Source organism: Salmo salar, chromosome 20, assembly GCF_965601325.2.
Source record: "Salmo salar chromosome 20, fSalSal1, whole genome shotgun sequence".
Lineage (NCBI taxonomy): Eukaryota > Metazoa > Chordata > Actinopteri > Salmoniformes > Salmonidae > Salmo > Salmo salar.
In genome coordinates, this window is record NC_138310.1 from 46879466 (window position 1) to 46896766 (window position 17301).

The following is a 17301-nucleotide window of genomic DNA, read 5'->3' on the forward strand; positions in this document are numbered from 1 at the left end:
ATGACATAATTTTCTGGAATTTTCCAAGCTGTTTAAAGGCACAGTCAACTTAGTGTATGTAAACGTCTGACCCACTGAACAAAGTAATGTCCTAACCAACTTGCCAAAACGATAGTTTGTTAAGAAGAAATTTGTGGAGTGGTTGAAAAACAAGTTTTAATGACTCCAACCTAAGTGTATGTAAACTTCTGACTTCAACTGTATTTATTTGTAGATGTCTTTGTACTTCGTCTCTCTGTTGAAACCAATCGATCCTTCTATGGGGAATGTCTCGATGGGTGTAAGGTTCTGGTTGTCCACCAGAGGTCACAATGTCCTTAGTTGTATGTGGCTTCAATGATTCACCAGTGATTTTCAGAGGTGAGCTTCTTGACACTTTTCTTCCTCGGTTAGATAGTCAAAGTTCTAGACCCCTTTACATGCACAGCTGCAGACTGTCAATGTTTTGGTCTAGTGAGGTTACCTTCTTCACCTCGTGTTGAGTTTCAGAGTTTCAACCATTTGTAACTTTTAGCTCACGTTTCACGTTTGCTGGTCTGCGAGTTAATTCTTAGCGAGTCCTTTTAAGCACTCTGGTCGAAAAGGGCGGTTCCATCTCACTGACATGCTCTTCTGACCTCATTTGAGGCGTGGCTCTGTTAACGTGCAAGGGACATGAAAACTATGATCTCGTTTGAAAACTAAAATCACATTCCTATCTTAACAAAAATAGTTTCTTTGTTCTTCATATTGTATTAACATCATATTGGATGGAAACGTAACAGCTGAAGGTGGTTTCCTTCCTAAGTTACAGTATTTGGTTCATACAGTTAATAATACAAAATGAAAAGCAATATGACATGATTATTTATTACATCCCCACTGACCAATCTTAACATTTCTATCTTAGAAATATTGTTCCAAAGTTCACTCTTTGGGTGTTATAGTTTTGGCTGCAAAAGTCTTCATTGGGGACAAAGGCATACCTTTAGTAATACTAAAGAGCAAGAGAGGGTTCTCTGCTGCGTAAGATTTACGATTGGCGTGAGGTGTCATAAAACCTGCCCAGGTTAAAATGGCTATCTGTCAGCCTTTTGCCAAGCTGATCTGAGGTCTTGGATAGAGGTCGACCGATTATGATTTTTCAACGCCGATACCGATTATTGAAGGACCAAAAAAATCGGCTGCCGATTAATTGGCCCTTTTTTTTTTTTTTTTACATTTGTAATAATGACAATTACAACAATACTGAATGAACAATGAACACTTTTTTATTTTAACTTAATATAATACATCAATAAAATCAATTTACTCTCATAGAAATAATGAAACATGTTCAAATTGGTTTAAATAATGCAAAAACAAAGTGTTGGAGAAGAAAGTAAAAGTGCAATATGCGCCATGTAAAAAAGCTAACGTTTAAGTTCCTTGCTCAGAACATATGAAAGCTGGTGGTTCCTTTTAACGAGTCTTCAATATTCCCAGGTAAGAAGTTTTAGGTTGTAGTTATTATAGGACTATTTCTCTCTATACCATTTGTATTTCATATACGTTTGACTATTGGATGTTCTAATAGGTATTTTAGTATTGCCAGCCTAATCTCGGGAGTTGATTGGCTTGAAGTCATAAACAGCGCAATGCTTGAAACATTGCGAAGAGCTGCTGGCAAACGCAGTAAAGTGCTGTTTGAATGAATGCTTACGAGCCTGCTGCTGCCTACCACCGCTCAGTCAGACTGCTCTATCAAATCATAGACTTAATTATAATATAACACAAAGAAATACGAGCCTTAGGTCATTAATATGGTCAAATTCGGAAACTATCATTTCGAAAACAAAACGTTTATTCTTTCAGTGAAATACGGAACCGTTCCGTATTTTATCTAACGGGTGGCATCCGTAAGTCTAAATATTGCTGTTACATTGCACAACCTTCAATGTTATGTCATAATTACGTAAAATTCTGGCAAATTAGTTCGCAACGAGCCAGGCGGCCCAACAGTTGCATATACCCCGACTCTGCGTCCAATGAACGCAAGAGAAGTGACACAATTTCCCTAGTTTAATATTGCCTGCTAACATGAATTTCTTTTAACTAAATATGCAGGTTTAAAAAAAATACTTCCCTGTAGCTGTTGGTAGAGCATGGTGTTTGCAATGCCAGGGTTGTGTGTTCAATTCCCATGGGGGGCCAGCACAGAAGAAGAAAAAAAAAATGTATGAAATGTATGCATTCACTACTGTAAGTCGCTCTGGATAAGAGCGTCTGCTAAAATGACTAAAATGTAAGAAAGACATTGATGTTTATGGTTAGGTACATCGTGCAACGATTGGGCTTTTTTCGCAAATGCGCTTTTGTTAAATCAACCCCTGTTTTGGCGAAGTTGGCTGTCTTTGTTAGGAATAAATAGTCTTCACACAGTTCGCAACGAGCCAGGCGGCCCAAACTGCTGCATATACCCTGACTCTGTTGCACAGAACGCAAGAGATTTTAAGAAAGGCTTTGACGTTTATGGTTAGGTACACATTGGTGCAACGACTATGCTTTTTTCGCGAATGCACTTGTTAAATCACCCGTTTGGCGAAGTAGGCTGTGATTCAGTGATAAATGAACAGGCACCGCATCGATTATATGCAACGCAGGACAAGCTAGATAAACTAGTAATATCATCAACCATGTGTAGTTAACTAGTGATTATGTTAAGATTGATTGTTTTATTATAAGATATGTTTAATGCTAGCTAGCACCCTACCTTGGCTCCTTGCTGCACTCACATAACAGGTAGTCAGCCTGCCACGCAGTCTCCTCGTGGAGTGCAATGTAATCGGCCATGATCGGTGCCCAAAAATGACGATTACCGGTTGTTATGAAAACTTGAAATCGGCCTTAATTAATCGGCCATTACGATTAATCGGTCGACCTCTAGTCTTGGATCCTCGACTTGGAGAGTTATGACAAGTAGTAGGTTTGCTAATGGCTCATATTGGTGATGCTGCGTGCATGACGGTTAGCACCTGGTAGTGGTTGAGGTAAAGAGGTAAACGCGTAGCTTTCTTTCTGGTCATATTGTGACTGAAGCTGAAGTCAAAGCTGAAACAACTGACTGATATAGCCTTGAATCTAGGACCGTGTCCTAGGGTTGTGTACATTGGGCATAGACTGGGCTAAAAAAAAGTTCCCTAATATAAATGCTTTCACAGTTACAGCCACAATTTTAAAAAAAATTACATCTGAAGTGACAGGATGCCATTTTGGGGTCTGTTTGGTCACCATACATGCATAACCCATTGGTTAACTGTATTGAACAAGGCTAGGTCTTTGGTCATTGTGTTTCCACATTATTTTTTGTGTTGTTTCCTCTAAATCATCAGCATGAATTCACTTCACAGTTTTTGACATGTCAAAGGACCTCATAAACTCACTGGTGTGGATCCCCCTTTGTACCACTATGTATGCTAGCTAATTGCTAAGTACATTTTTAAAGAAGTTTATAGCGCATTAGCTTCCATTGCTAGCAGTATAACTTGCACAATCACTGGCCTAACTCTATTTCCTCTTTCCTCTTGTCACCACGCGTACATTTTAAGACCAGCCAGCTGAAAATAGTTCCTCATGGTGTGTCGGTGTACTCTGTGAATCCGTCCGTCCCTTCTCCCCCTCCCGGCGGAGTAACACTCTAATTTGAGTCAAGCAGGCAGGCGTAGTGCAGCGCAGGGTGATTTGACTCTTAGTACAGTACCTTCGTAGCTTCTCACTATCGTTACCACATTACCATTCCCCGGGGGCAGATCTGATATGAAGATAGGGTTGCATCTCTGGAGAAAGTAAAGGGGAGCTTTAAGAGTCAGTCATGACTTCTTGCATTACTCTTAACGTTGTACCACGGTGTTGTACCACTCTGAGACGACGGGACTCACCCTCCGCTCTGTGTGTGTGTGTGTGTGTGTGTGTGTGTGTGTGTGTGTGTGTGTGTGTACAGCCTTGGTCATCTCTGCTGAGGAACTGGAACAGCCTGGCGGTGACTCACCCGGGCTACATGGCCTTCCTCACCTACGATGAGGTCAAGGCCCGGCTGCAGAAGTTCATCCACAAACCTGGCAGGTCAGTGAGAGACTACATACGTACACAGACGCACATCAACACACACACACAGCATATGCACACTGACAGGAGCACACACACACCTCAGCTAAATACACTTTCTCCGCTAATGTCAAAGCACAAACACAGTGACAGATGCTGCTGTTTATTATGCGCTTTCATTCAAGTTACCAACTCATTATAACCATTACTCTGCATATTAAAATAATCTATAAATAATCAACTCACTGACTTGCCCGTGCTCTCACGTACTCTCACGCTCTAATACAGCTACTTAGACAACTGTTAACCACACTGCGTTCTTACACAGTCTGCCTGTCATGAGCGTACACACCACTAACAAACCCAACCTTGCACCACCAACCTAACACACACTTACACAATGACACAGAAGGCGCCAGTCCGCCCCCCCTCCCGGTCTCACGTGCCCCCTGTGGCACATGGAACGGCGTGGTACCTAGCATCAATAGGACGTATTGTAGAGACTGGCCTGATGTCAATACTCGCTCCAACGGAGCGCAAGTGTGTGACACAACGCAGCAAGTATTTAGCCTTCATTCACCCTTTAGTCCTAGTTGACAAATTTGGTGACGCTTTATAATGATTTTAATGAATAAGCTTTACTTAGCTATTTATGGATAGTGTATATTCATACTAATAATACTTGAGGATTCTGTGATGTATAAGCATTTACCAGCATTGTAAGCATATATACTGCATTGTAAGCATATATACTGCATTGTAAGCGGTGGGTGGGTGTGTGCGCACAAACACTCACACTATAAGCAATACAATTTATAAGCGTACCGTATATTGTTTACTAAGCTTGTAATGCCCACAATTGCTTTATAAAAGGCTTGTTAATGAAAATATGTCCTTTTTAGTATTGAACTCAGGACGGGAAGCTCACCAGGAGGTTGTTTAGGGTGGGGATGAGCTGGGATTGGGCATTTTATTTAGTTTTTTTCCCCCTGTTGTCATTAGTCCTTGGTGTGTGTGTTCCACAGCTACATCTTCAGGCTGAGCTGCACCCGGCTGGGCCAGTGGGCCATCGGCTACGTCACTGCAGATGGGAACATCCTGCAGACCATCCCCCACAACAAGCCCCTCTTCCAGGCCCTCATCGACGGCTTCCGGGAAGGATTGTGAGTTCACTAACCCCCCTCTCTCTCTCTTTCTGTCTCACTGTCTGTCTTTCTGTCTCGCCTGTATTTCTGTCCCCCCCCCCCGCCCATATAAACAATGTGGATACATCTCAAAGTCCCTATGCCACTGAATTCAAACCAACACATCTCATGTTGCATCGGCCACGACTCCATGTCTGCCTCTTCTGTTTTCATAAGCAACAGGAGAGTTTGATTTGCAATGTGCAGTAGTTTGGGTGGATAGTGGATATAATATCGTCTCCTGCAGCAGTGGTTCCGGACTCTGGTCCTCGAGTAAACCCCAACAGTACACCTTTCTGTTGTGGCCCCGGACAAGCACACCTGATTCTACTCGTCAACTAATCATCAACCCTTTGGCAAGTTGAATTGAGGTGCGTTTGTTTGGGGTTTCAACAGAAAGGTGTACTATTGGGGGGTACTCGAGGACCGGAGTTGGGAACCACTGTCCTCGAGTATGCCGGTGTTCAAACATCTGTTTTTTTTATGTGGTAAGTATCTTCAAACCTGTAATCAAATGCTGAATTAGTCTGTGGAAAGGTTTGCTTTGCAAAGAGCCTGATACATGTGTTCTATAAAGCCACTATGAAAGTATCACTTGGGCCTCAAGGTTACATGAAAGCTATAGTCAAAAGCATGCAGTATGGCTGCGACTCAAATGACACCCTATTTCCCATATTGTGCTGTGCTTTTGATCCTATTTGGCAGGCCTGTGTGACTCTAGTCAGTAGTAGTGTACTTTATAAGGGGAATAGGGTGTCATTTGAGACAACCTATGTGTGTTGCTTTACCCTTGTGAGTGACCAGAGTTCCATCTCCTCTGCCCAGCTACCTGTTCCCAGACGGGCGCACCCAGAACCCAGACCTCACAGGACTGTGTGAGCCCTCGCCACAAGACCATATCAAAGTCACACAGGTAGGTTCTCTCTCTCTCTCTCTCTCTCTCTCTCTCTCTCTCCTCTCTCTCTCTCTCTCTCTCTCTCCTCTCTCTCTCTCTCTCTCTCTCTCTCTCTCTCTCTCTCTCATTCATATATATATTTATATATATATATATATTCATAACCTCACAGTACATACTGCACTTCCTGAATCTCGGGTCCTGTTTAGTAGGGGAAAAGTTTTGAAACTGAGTGAAACGCATAGGAACGCGTCCAGTAGAAAATTCTCATTCGTTTTCTGTTTCAAAACGTTTTGCTGTGCTGTGTCCTCCTGAACATGACCCTGGCTCTTTTTAGTTGCCGTATACAGTACGAACCAACCTCCGCTAAGGGTGCTTTAATGTGCTCTATTTGTATGAATGTGTTACCCTGTGCTCAGCTGAGATCTGCTGAAATCCCATGGCTGACTGTGTGTATCTCTGTGTGTATGTCCTCAGGAGCAATATGAGCTGTACTGTGAGATGGGCTCCACCTTCCAGCTGTGTAAGATCTGTGCGGAGAATGACAAGGATGTGAAGATCGAGCCCTGCGGTCACCTCATGTGTACCTCCTGTCTCACCGCCTGGCAGGTACTGTCCCCCTAGTTTCTTTCACACTTGCTGGGTAGGGCGGGTTGGGTGGGTGGGTTAGTGGGCGGAAGTGTGTGTGTGGGTGCATGCATGTGCGTCCTCATATCAACATGAATTTCCCTAATCCCTCCTCCCTCTCTCTCTCTTATTTTCTTCTCATTCAGGAGTCGGAGGGTCAGGGCTGCCCGTTCTGCCGCTGTGAGATCAAGGGCACGGAGCCCATCGTGGTTGACCCCTTTGACCCCAAGGACCCCATAGGTGGCTCCTGTAGGGGCCTATTCGGGGCAGAGGGCGCCCCCTCGCCCAGCTACGACGATGACGACGACGACCGGCTGGAAGACCCCCACCTCATGATGAGCAAGCTGGCCTGTTCCAAGGTGAGCGCGGTCTAGCTGGGTCCTAAAGCTGATTATGGAGCCCTCTTCTCTATAGCTCCGGGGTGGCGTTTTCTCTAGGTGACAGGTCTAGGATCAGCTTCCCCGCCCCCCAATCTTAACCTTAATAAATGCGACAAATACGTTACTCTTCCTCTATCCCTGGGCCACGTTCAGCAAGGTTCAACACTGGAACGTTCAGATAGAAACTTATTTGACTGAATTTTTCTCAAAGTTTGCCTACTGAATCTGGGCATATAGCCTACAGTAATCCTTGTGGACTATAGTTGAGCACCCCTGCTGTGTGAACTGTTCTGAGGAACTCTTCCCCTCTCTCTTTCTCGCACCTTCAGAGTGTAAGATCACATCGCTTTCATCTTTGACTTCTAAGGTCAAGGTTAGCTTTGCTTCTCCCAGGTATTTGATGTGGAGGGGCCCTTTCTTTTTCTCCTCCTGTGAGCCGGCCTCTCTCAGCTGTCTGTAACACGTCAGAACTCAGCCAGTGGAGTAAGCTTGAATAGACGAATACTTTGAGAGTGAGACTACACACACAGCTTTGATGTGATGGGGAAAGTTTTCCTCTGGTTTTGAAGAGTAAGTGCAGTGAAAAGTCTCCAGAACTCTCTTCCTGAGCTGTGGGGTGGCGATGTTGGTGCGTTGCAGGTGGAGCGTCCCCCCTCGCCCATGTCCCTGGCGCCCCAGTCCTCCCTGCCCCCCGTGCCCCCCCGCCTTGACCTCCTGCAGCACCGACCACCTAACCCCCCAGGAGCATCCAGCCCAGGGGCCACATCCAAGGCAAGCTCTCTGCTCATCAAACAGCAATAGACAAATGGGAATGTCACAAGTTGAAATGTGTGAGAGAGGGGCCTATTTAGCCACTGTTTGAGGACAAAATAATAATTCAACCAAAAACCTCAAACAACTTTCTTAAAAAACCAAAGGCATGACAGCTGTTAATTAATGTGCTTCTGTAATAAGTTGACAAATACTCATATGAAGTAGGCTACTTCCTCCTTTGAAAACAGATTCAATTGATTGTCCCAATGGTCTGTAATTGTGCTCTCCTTTCCCCTAGGCGTCCTCCCACCACAAGGACAAGCCTCTCCCCCTTCCCCCAGCCCTGAGGGACCTGCCACCCCCTCCTCCCCCAGACAGACCTCTGTCTGCCGGGCCTGACGGGTGGCTCGGCAGACGGCCCCTACCCTGCACCCCCCTGGGGGAGCCCAAGCTGCCCCCGGCCCCGCCCAACCGCAACCTGGCCGACTGGAACCCCAGGCCAGTGCCCAAGGCCCCCGGACAGCCACCCGGTGTGGGAGACACGCGGGGGGTACGAGAGCTCTCCAACAGACACTCGCTCCCCCTGGCCCTACCCTCAGTGCTAGACGGATGCACCGACGGACAGAGGAACAACAGCTCGCTCAGTCTGGACCATCAGCTGGAGAAGGGAGCCCAGGTCTAACACGATGTTCTGTTAGAGCAGTTGGTTAAATGTGGTTTCACAGACATGGATTTAACCTATACCAAGACTGTGTACAATTTGTATGGGGATCACAAATGGGAATTTACAGAAATAGGACTTTAGCTGTGTCTGACTGTGTGTCTTGTCTGTCTTCTCTGTTCCTCCCCAGAGTTTTGGAGGCACGGCGTCTGGCAGTCAGGTGTATGACAACCCCAAAGTGAAGCCTTCAGTCTCGGCCAATGCCATCTATGCTCTGTCAACAAGGTGCAGTAAAGTACACACACTCCTCTCCCTGCTGTGTGAATGTGTTGTATGATGTATAGGGCCAGGAGTTTTTCCTGAACAAGTGACTTTACCCATGAAAAACTCTGTCCTAGGTATAGCCTATACTCAGAACCCAGAGTTTTCCCTGATCAGGTCCCAAAATCTCCTGGCCTTGGTTATATGAAGTGTCCCCCTCTCTCTCCCTGCGTTGTCAGACCCCATCCAGGTCTGAAGCCAGTGGCTGGGGAGGAGGCCTACGAGAGTGACGAGGAGTCAGACTACATGATCCCCACCTCTCGGCCCGTCCTGGCCCCCATGGCAGCCCCCCTTGTGGTGGCAGAGACCCCAGTCCCCAAACCTCCTCAGCCTACCTCTCTCAACTCATGGTAAGCACCCTCTGCTATAAGTCAGCATATCCTCTCATTGAAAAACACTTCACTGTAAGTTCGTTGATAATGTTGATGATATTGTAGGGGTACTGTGTACATCTTCTGTTATGTATTTTCTTATTCTGACATTTGATTGCACGTCAATAGCGAAAAACACAAGTAAAAAAATGAAATAATAATAATAATTATCTGGCCATATGATGTCATGTCCTATTAGTCTCCCTCCCCTTCCTGTGTTTGGTAGGCCCATGCTGAATGACCTGGATGAAGGACCTCAAATGTACGAAGCCATGTATAACGTCCAGGCCCAGGCTCACCTGGCCAGAGACTCGGGTACTGCCATACCGCAACACTGTCTGTGTGCCAAATGGCACCATTTTCACTACATAGTTCACTATTGACCAGTACTTTTTGGCTACTCTCTGTTCTAAACCCCATCTACTTCTGCTTATTATAAACACACATGCAGTATACCCCATCTTTGCTAGTTCAGCACTCCAGCTCTATTCTCATTTTAGCCCACTAATCTATCCCACTGTATTCTATTCAGTTGCATTCTATTCAAAGAGATTAAAATGTCATTGTTTCATTTCACCCTTCTGACCCCACTGTGAATCCCTCCGTTCCCCAGATTACTCTGAGCTGCCCCCCTTGGCCAGTACCAATTGTCCCATCTGGGAGATCCCCTGCCCGGTCCAGGAGCCCCCTGAGGAGGTAGAGGAGGAAAATGGCTACGACATCCCCAAACCAGTGTTGCCCATGGCCCCGGCCCGACGCACCCTGTCCGAGCTGGGGGCCACTTCCAGCGCCGCCTTCAGCCGTCTCTCCATGGACAGCGAGCCCGGAGCATCCGCCTGTAAGCGTCTGCTTCAGAGCCACCCGTTTCAGACCCCTGTAGTTAATTTGTAGGGCGGGGAGTTTTTCCTGACCTGATCCTGACCAGGGAACACTGGGCCCTAGGTAGTTTATTTGATAGAGACTATGTACGACAAAACGGCGCACCGGATTTGAGTTAAATAAATAGCTAATTCTGTTACTAGAGCCCAGAGTTTTTCCAGCCCAGTCGTGTTGAGGAGAAACTCCTGGCCCTATGTGTCTCGAACGGTTAAACAACCCTGTTTATTTAACAAGGTAGTCCCTAGTGTTGTATTCCTATATTTATACTATTTCAATTATTTTATCTCAGAGCACCCTTATGGCGTCTTCAAGACTTCCGATTGCGAATCGAGATTTGGGCAGCAGTACTGGATTGTAAATGTGGATGCTGCTTGTTGTTCTGTGGTTTGTGATGTGAATGCTGTTTTATTCTCCTCCCTGTCCTTCTAGCCTTCTCAGATTCCAGCGACGCCCCAGAGCGGCCGCCCAAGCCCCTCCCCCGCCGCATCAACTCCGAGCACCGGCCCAGCCCCATACCGCCAGGATTAGGCGGTGGTGGTGGAGGAGGAGGTGAAGGAGGAGGTGGAGGAGTAGCCAACCCCCAGATCACCAGTGAGATCGAGCATCTCATGAGGCAAGGCTACACCTACCAGGACATCCAGAAAGCCCTGATGATTGCACAGAACAATATGGAGATGGCTAAGAATATCCTGCGCGAGTTTGTCTCCATTCCCTCCACAGCTCACATTCTTACATAGTATCTCCTCTGCTCCAGCCCTGCCCAGCTCAGCCCAAAGCCCATCGCCTGCAGTACTAGCGCTTCAGTGCTAACTGGATCCCCTGCAGTCTCCTGTCCGGCGCCCTCTCAAAACTAGCTCACTCCGAGCCCTGCGCTTCACGCGCTTTTTCAAGAGTGTCCGGACGCCTTTTGTAATGTGCTGCAGGGCCACTCCAGATCCCATGGGGTGAAGTGATGATGATGATGATGATGATGGTGGCTCATCGCACAACCGACGCTTCGACGGCCGTTTTCACGTCCTCTCGAGGCCTCTACCGAAATGTAATCGACACCTCCCCCCCAAAAAAACATGTATGTGTGTCTATCTAAGAATTGAATATATAACTAAATATATATTAAATGTGTATAATGTATACATATATATATTTCCAATGAGTTCCGCTTCGAAGGTCTGTTTTTTTTTTCATGTCGTTCATGTCAAGGATAGATTGCAGAGAACAAAGATGGTGATTCTTTGGAGAGAGCACCCTTCTATAGTCCCCGGCCCTCACTTTGAAGAGAGCGACGGTCTTCGTTTAGCATTCAGAAGCAGGCGTTTCCTAGACTCACAGCAGAACATTTGGCAACATGTCAAATATGGCCTTTATTAATATTGCTTTGGTACTTCTTTGGGGGGGGAAATGAATGTGTGTGTGGTTTGCCTCAAAGTAGCATGATGTTAGTGTGGGTTGTCTAGACTGTTGTCTTCAGCTGAGGGTGTGTGTGTGTGTGTGTGTGTGTGTGTGTGTGTGTGTGTGTGTGTGTGTGTGTGTGTGTGTGTGTGTGTGTGTTGGGCCAATGACTTGGCTAGTAGGGTTGGGACATGTGATGGCTGACCTAGCTCACTGGCTGACCATTTGACTTAAAACCCCGGTGAAAAGCAAAGCTGTGTTTGACTGTGTTGTTATCTATGTGCATCATTTTCTACTGTGGGTGGCATTATTTCCTACATCTAACCACCCCTAATCATCTCGTCAGTGATTTCGATGACCAGGCTGGGAAGCCTGTGTTTTTTTTCCCAGTAAGACTGTTTTTAGAGGCAGTCCTGGCTCTGCTGTCAGAGCTAGTCAATCGAAGCCATCTGGGAGGTCCCGGTTGGCCCATGTCCCAATCCCTCTTCTATTCGTGTGCAAAATGAATGTGGAATTAATATATTGCTCGGACGTTTTCGTTCTTCTTGTAGTGCTCTCTAACAAGAGTCTGAATGGGAGAGGCAAAGTGTACTGAAATTGAATGGTGAGAGAAAAAGGATTGATGGATTCTAATAAAGGCCCAGTACCGGGGCCAAGATTCTATGATACATTGAAAACCGCTCAGACATGAGGAGAGCTTCGTCCGAGACGTACGCCGAAGCTGTTCAGCGTTGTGAGAAAAATAATGTGTCATCGATTACTTTAATAATATATTATTATTATGATCATTATTGTTATTATTAATTCAGAAGTGCTTTACTGCTGCTACTATTGTTAGTGCTATACAATTAAGCCTTAAATGTACATTTGTGAATATTGTTTAACCTGTCTTTTTTAAAGTGACAGTATCTCATTTGTATTCTTTATTTGGTGACGTAGCATACTTGAAAATGCAAGCAGCTTGGGTTGTGCAATTCAAGCTGACTTCAGTCGTTTTCCCATTTTTTAGGATAGTGTTGGACTGGACAGCCTTTAGAGGAATTACGATGATATCGTAAATGGCACGGTCAGCATATTGACCTAAGTGGTAGCATCAGCAAAACAAACAGTGTGATTGATGAAAAGTAACAGTGTCATAACTCATTCAGAAATCTGTATTGTAGATGCCTCCACTTTTAAAGGGGAGTCTAATCTAATCTAGATTACAATTGTTGCGAGCTTTGTCATTAAGGATTGACTTAATTGCACAGCTGCAAAAAGCCCAGTAGCTTAGTGAACAAGAACATGTAGAGACGCACACCCAGAACATTGACGAGTTGCAGCCCAAAAAAAAAAGAGAAGGGGTGGGGGGAAAGTTGCACATTCTATATACCTCTTGTTTATTTTCGTAAACCTTTTCGGTCACACAGTGACGGGGTTCTAAAGAGTGTATGACTTTCTTTTTCCTATAGAGATATTACAACCAGTGTTTGGGTCAACGCAACAGCAGGGTTTGTGGACCAGTTGGGAATGTGGACATTTTTCTCTCTGTTTTTCGATTGTTAAACACTCCCTGGTTGAAGGAGGACTAACACATCTTCCTCTGTAACTAGGGTTGCAAAATTACTGAGATGTTCCCAAAATTCCCAGGTTTCCCAGAAATCCCAGTTGGAGGATTCCCAAATTTTAAGATACCCTCCCTGCTTTTACCTCGTGATTCCAGGAACAATTTTGCAATCCTATCTGTAACTCAGGAATACCGTATGTACCCTAACCAGACAAGTGACTTCACATGGACTGTTCCCACTCGTCTTGACTCTGAGTTGGCAACGAGTTGTTAAACTCACCAATGCACTCATTGAATTACAGTAGGTGCATCGTGTTCCTGTATGTCTACATGATAGGTCTTCATTCACTTTGAGTTTTCCTGTGTTTTCAGATTCAGTGGTTATAGGGCCTTCAGAGTTTGAACGCAACCCACAAACCTCTATTTTTAGAGAGTCCATACCGATGAATATCCGAATATCCACACGTATTGAATTTACGAAAGAAGCCTATTACTAATTGTCATTGTAACTTGCACATAATTATGTGCTGACTTCTATTACATTGTTGGTTAAAATGTAAACATCTCACTGGCTCACATTCCTAGATTTTTCTCTCCAGGACCGGTACTATTGAGATACATTGGCTTCACCCCTAAAGGTGGAGAAGCTCTGTTAATGGGATTGCCGCCACGGGCTGTAGAATCATCGTATAGGCTAGCTTCTCAACTGTATCTCACGGTCTCCAGACTGGAAGAGGTTTGTGGTGTCTTTTTGTTTCTTTTTCTTCTGTTCCTAGTTGCCTTGAGGGAAACGGTGAAGTAACTTTTGAATGCACCACGTTCAATAGGGATTGTGAGGTTTCAGAATGGAATCACTTATCCTTTAATCTGGATTACTGTACTGATTCTTGTCTATGTATGAACATGTATGTATGTATGTATGTATGTACATTGCCTTCAGAAAGTATTCATACCCCTTGACTTATTCCACATTTTGTTGTTACAGCCTGAATTCAAAATGGATTACATGTATTTCTTGTTCTCACCGATCTACACACAATACCCCATAATGGCAAAGTGAAAGTGCTTAAAAATGTATTGAAAATTAAATGCAGAAATATCTCATTTACATAAGAATTCACACCCCTGAGTCAATACATGTTAGAATCGCCTTTGGCAGTGATTACAGCTGTGAGTCTTTCTGGGTAAGTCTCTAAGAGCTTTGCATTCCTGGATTGTACAATATTTGCACATTATTTTTTTCGTTTCTATTCTTCAAGCTCTGTTAAGTTGGTTGTTGATCATTGCTAGACAACCATTTTCAAGTCTTGCCATATATTTTCAAGCTGATTTAAGTCAAAACTGTAACTCGGCTACTCAGGAACATTCACTGTCTTCTTGGTAAGCAACTTCAGTGTAGATTTGGCCTTGTGTTTTAGGTTATTGTCCTGCTGAAAAGTGAATTCATCTCCTGGTGTCTGGCGGAAAGCAAACTAAACCAGGTTTTCCTCTAGGATTTTGCCTGTGCTTAGCTCCGTTACGTTTATTTTTTATCCTGAAAACTCCCCAGTCCTTAACGATTACAAGCATACCCATAACATGATTCAGCCACCACTTAGCTTGAAAATATGGAGAGTTGTACTCAGTAATGTGTTATACTGGATTTGCCCCAAATATAACACTTTGTATTCAGGACAAAAAAAATTTTTGGTGATTTTACTTTAGTGCCTTGTTGCAAACAGGAGGCATGTTTTGGAATATTTTTTATTCTGCACAGTCTTCCTTCTTTTCACTCTGTCAATGAGTTAGTATTGTGGAGTAACTACAATGTTGTTGATCCATCCTCAGTTCCTCCTATACAGCCATTAAACTCTCAAACTGTTTTAAAGTCACCATTGGCCTCATGTTGAAATCACTGAGCGTGTTCCTTCCTCTCCGTCAACTGAGTTAGGAAGGACACCTGTATCTTTGTAATGACTGGGTGTATGGATACACCATCCAAAATGTAATTTATAACTTCACCATGCTCAAAGGGAAGTTGAATGTCAGCTTTTATTTTTACCCATCTACCAATAGGTGCTCTTCTTCGAAAACCTTCTGGGTCTTTGTGGGTGAATCTGTCTTTGAAATTCACTGCTCAACTTAGGGACCTTGCAGATAATTGTATGTCTGGGGTACAGAGATGAGGTAGTCATTCAAAAATCATGTTAAACACTTATTGCACACAGAATGAGTCAATGCAATTTGTGACTTAAGCACATTTTTACTCCTGAACTTATTTAGGTTTGCCATAACAAAAGGGTTGAATACTTATTGACTCAAGACGATTCAGCTTTTCATTTTTTATGAATTTGTAAAAATGTAGAAAAATATTTTCCACTTTGACATTATGGGGTATTGTATGTAGGCCAGTGACAATCTACATTTAACTTCAGGCTGTAACACAACAACAAAATGTGGATAAAGTCAAATGGTGTGAACTTTCTGAAGGCACTGTAAGTGTATATTGACTTTTTCTGCATACTATACCAATTTGTGCTACGATACTGTCACTTTAAAAATTAAGTGTATACTTACTAATTTAAAATAATGTGCGGAAATTGCTATGTTTTATTTTATTTAGCATTCCTGTATATGTCAGAATTCTATTTTGCATTTTTCCCCCAACGTTTTTTTGTTTACTTTTGTGAATAATTCTGTGAGCAGTGCCATATGTTTAGAAGTGTCGGTAATGTCCTACTGATGACTAGAATAAGGCATTGTCTGACGAGAGAACATGGTTTCAACCCTTTGGTCTCAGATAGTCCAGTGTTCTCCTTACAGTTCCTATATGCCCTCTCTGCCTATTGGATGGCGTCACCACGTTACACACCAAACCTCCTTTTCTCAATTGGAATTGTTCAACTTTTTACCAGAAGAGGGAGCTGTCTGTCCACATTGCAATGTTTCTCTTCAACAGTCAAGGCGTTTTAACTTTTTGATGTTTTTTAATGCTCATATCACTTTGGAAGTATGCACAGTGCTGTACTGTTTATTAAATGAATAGTAAGACGTCTTGTCTCGGGTCTCTGTTTAACGGTACTTATGCATTGCTCAAGGACTGTGTTCAGCTCTCTACTCTGGTTCACACCTGTGCCGCAGCAAAATATTTTCTTCATCCGTCTAGTTTTTAAATCCCCATGTTTTATACATAACATGTTATTGACTGCTGATTGTGCCCCAGGCTTGGGCTTTTGGAAGACACTTGTCCAATCCCAAATCAAGCCCTTGACCCTATGTACCTTGAGAAGTAATATGGTAATTGCTCCTGAGACCTCCGTAAGTGCATAGGGGTTATGGGTGGATTTGGGATTGGGGAAGTGTCCACCTCTCTCTCGTTGCCTTTCTGCTTCAGCTTTTCTCACTACCAAGTGTGAACTGCCATCAGTGCCACCACGTCCACTTTGGTTTAAAACATATGTCTGTAAGTCAATGCATGTGGATGGTCTGATAACGGGGCCTTTCAGAGTCCATTGTTCTTTGTTATGCATTTTCCATTATAAACCTATTTATTAATTTAATGCTTTACTGCTCCTCCAAAACTTCATAAAATCATGTTTTTTTTCTGGAATTTGAAGCATTTTTTCATGTCTTGAAAAAAATATATATCTACATTGCTATGCTGCATTTATTTTGTCCATAATCATTTATCCTGTTTTATTTATTTTTGCTATTTATCCATTATCATAGACATCCATCAATTTGATGCAATCCTGTCTTGTCACTTGAATCACAAAGAAAAGACCAACTAGGGTTATGTCCTGATTCTCCACCCTTCTCCCGAGTCCAGAAACATGCAGTCGTAGATTTAACAATGGTGGAAACTACCTCAAACGCTTACACTCAATGCATTTAAATCCATGACGGGCAGTGTGCACTCTGCACATGCACGCTTTGGGAGAAGGGTGGAAAATCGGAAACCTTGGACTATAGTTTCTACACTGAACTTGAACATGACTCAATTATCCACATTGGGGTGCGGTTGTCCTCCATTGAATCTCCCAGTGATAAGCGGATGCTCTGCCAGTCCACCTTCCTGTCCAACTCCAACAATCATCCCTGCAGTGATCACTAAGGGACGATCGAGGTCTTACTTGCTTACTTGTCATTTGTGCCTTTATCTGAATCTTAAGTAAAACTCCTTGGTAAGAATTGTTAGCACCATTTTAGTGTTCTTATGAAAGGTCTAAGATCCTTTATGAATATAGACCCAGT

General features: G+C 43.9%; 1 protein-coding gene across 2 annotated transcripts in view; it reads left to right on the top strand.

The window, feature by feature from the left end:
- Positions 1 to 16098, top strand: part of cbl (Cbl proto-oncogene) — a 57351-nt gene extending 41253 nt beyond the window's left edge. Inside the window, exons 5-16 of one of the 2 annotated variants that reach the window (XM_045703474.2) lie at positions 3959 to 4080; positions 5088 to 5225; positions 6072 to 6159; positions 6619 to 6750; positions 6915 to 7127; positions 7788 to 7919; positions 8200 to 8577; positions 8753 to 8847; positions 9063 to 9233; positions 9481 to 9569; positions 9868 to 10092; positions 10563 to 16098. In XM_045703474.2, the coding sequence (XP_045559430.1) occupies positions 3959 to 4080; positions 5088 to 5225; positions 6072 to 6159; positions 6619 to 6750; positions 6915 to 7127; positions 7788 to 7919; positions 8200 to 8577; positions 8753 to 8847; positions 9063 to 9233; positions 9481 to 9569; positions 9868 to 10092; positions 10563 to 10870 (2091 nt within the window). In that variant the 3' untranslated portion in view covers positions 10871 to 16098. The remainder of the gene's footprint in view (positions 1 to 3958; positions 4081 to 5087; positions 5226 to 6071; positions 6160 to 6618; positions 6751 to 6914; positions 7128 to 7787; positions 7920 to 8199; positions 8578 to 8752; positions 8848 to 9062; positions 9234 to 9480; positions 9570 to 9867; positions 10093 to 10562) is intronic. The other variant, XM_082966463.1, reaches the window with a different exon arrangement.
- The last annotated feature ends 1203 nt before the right edge of the window (positions 16099 to 17301 follow it).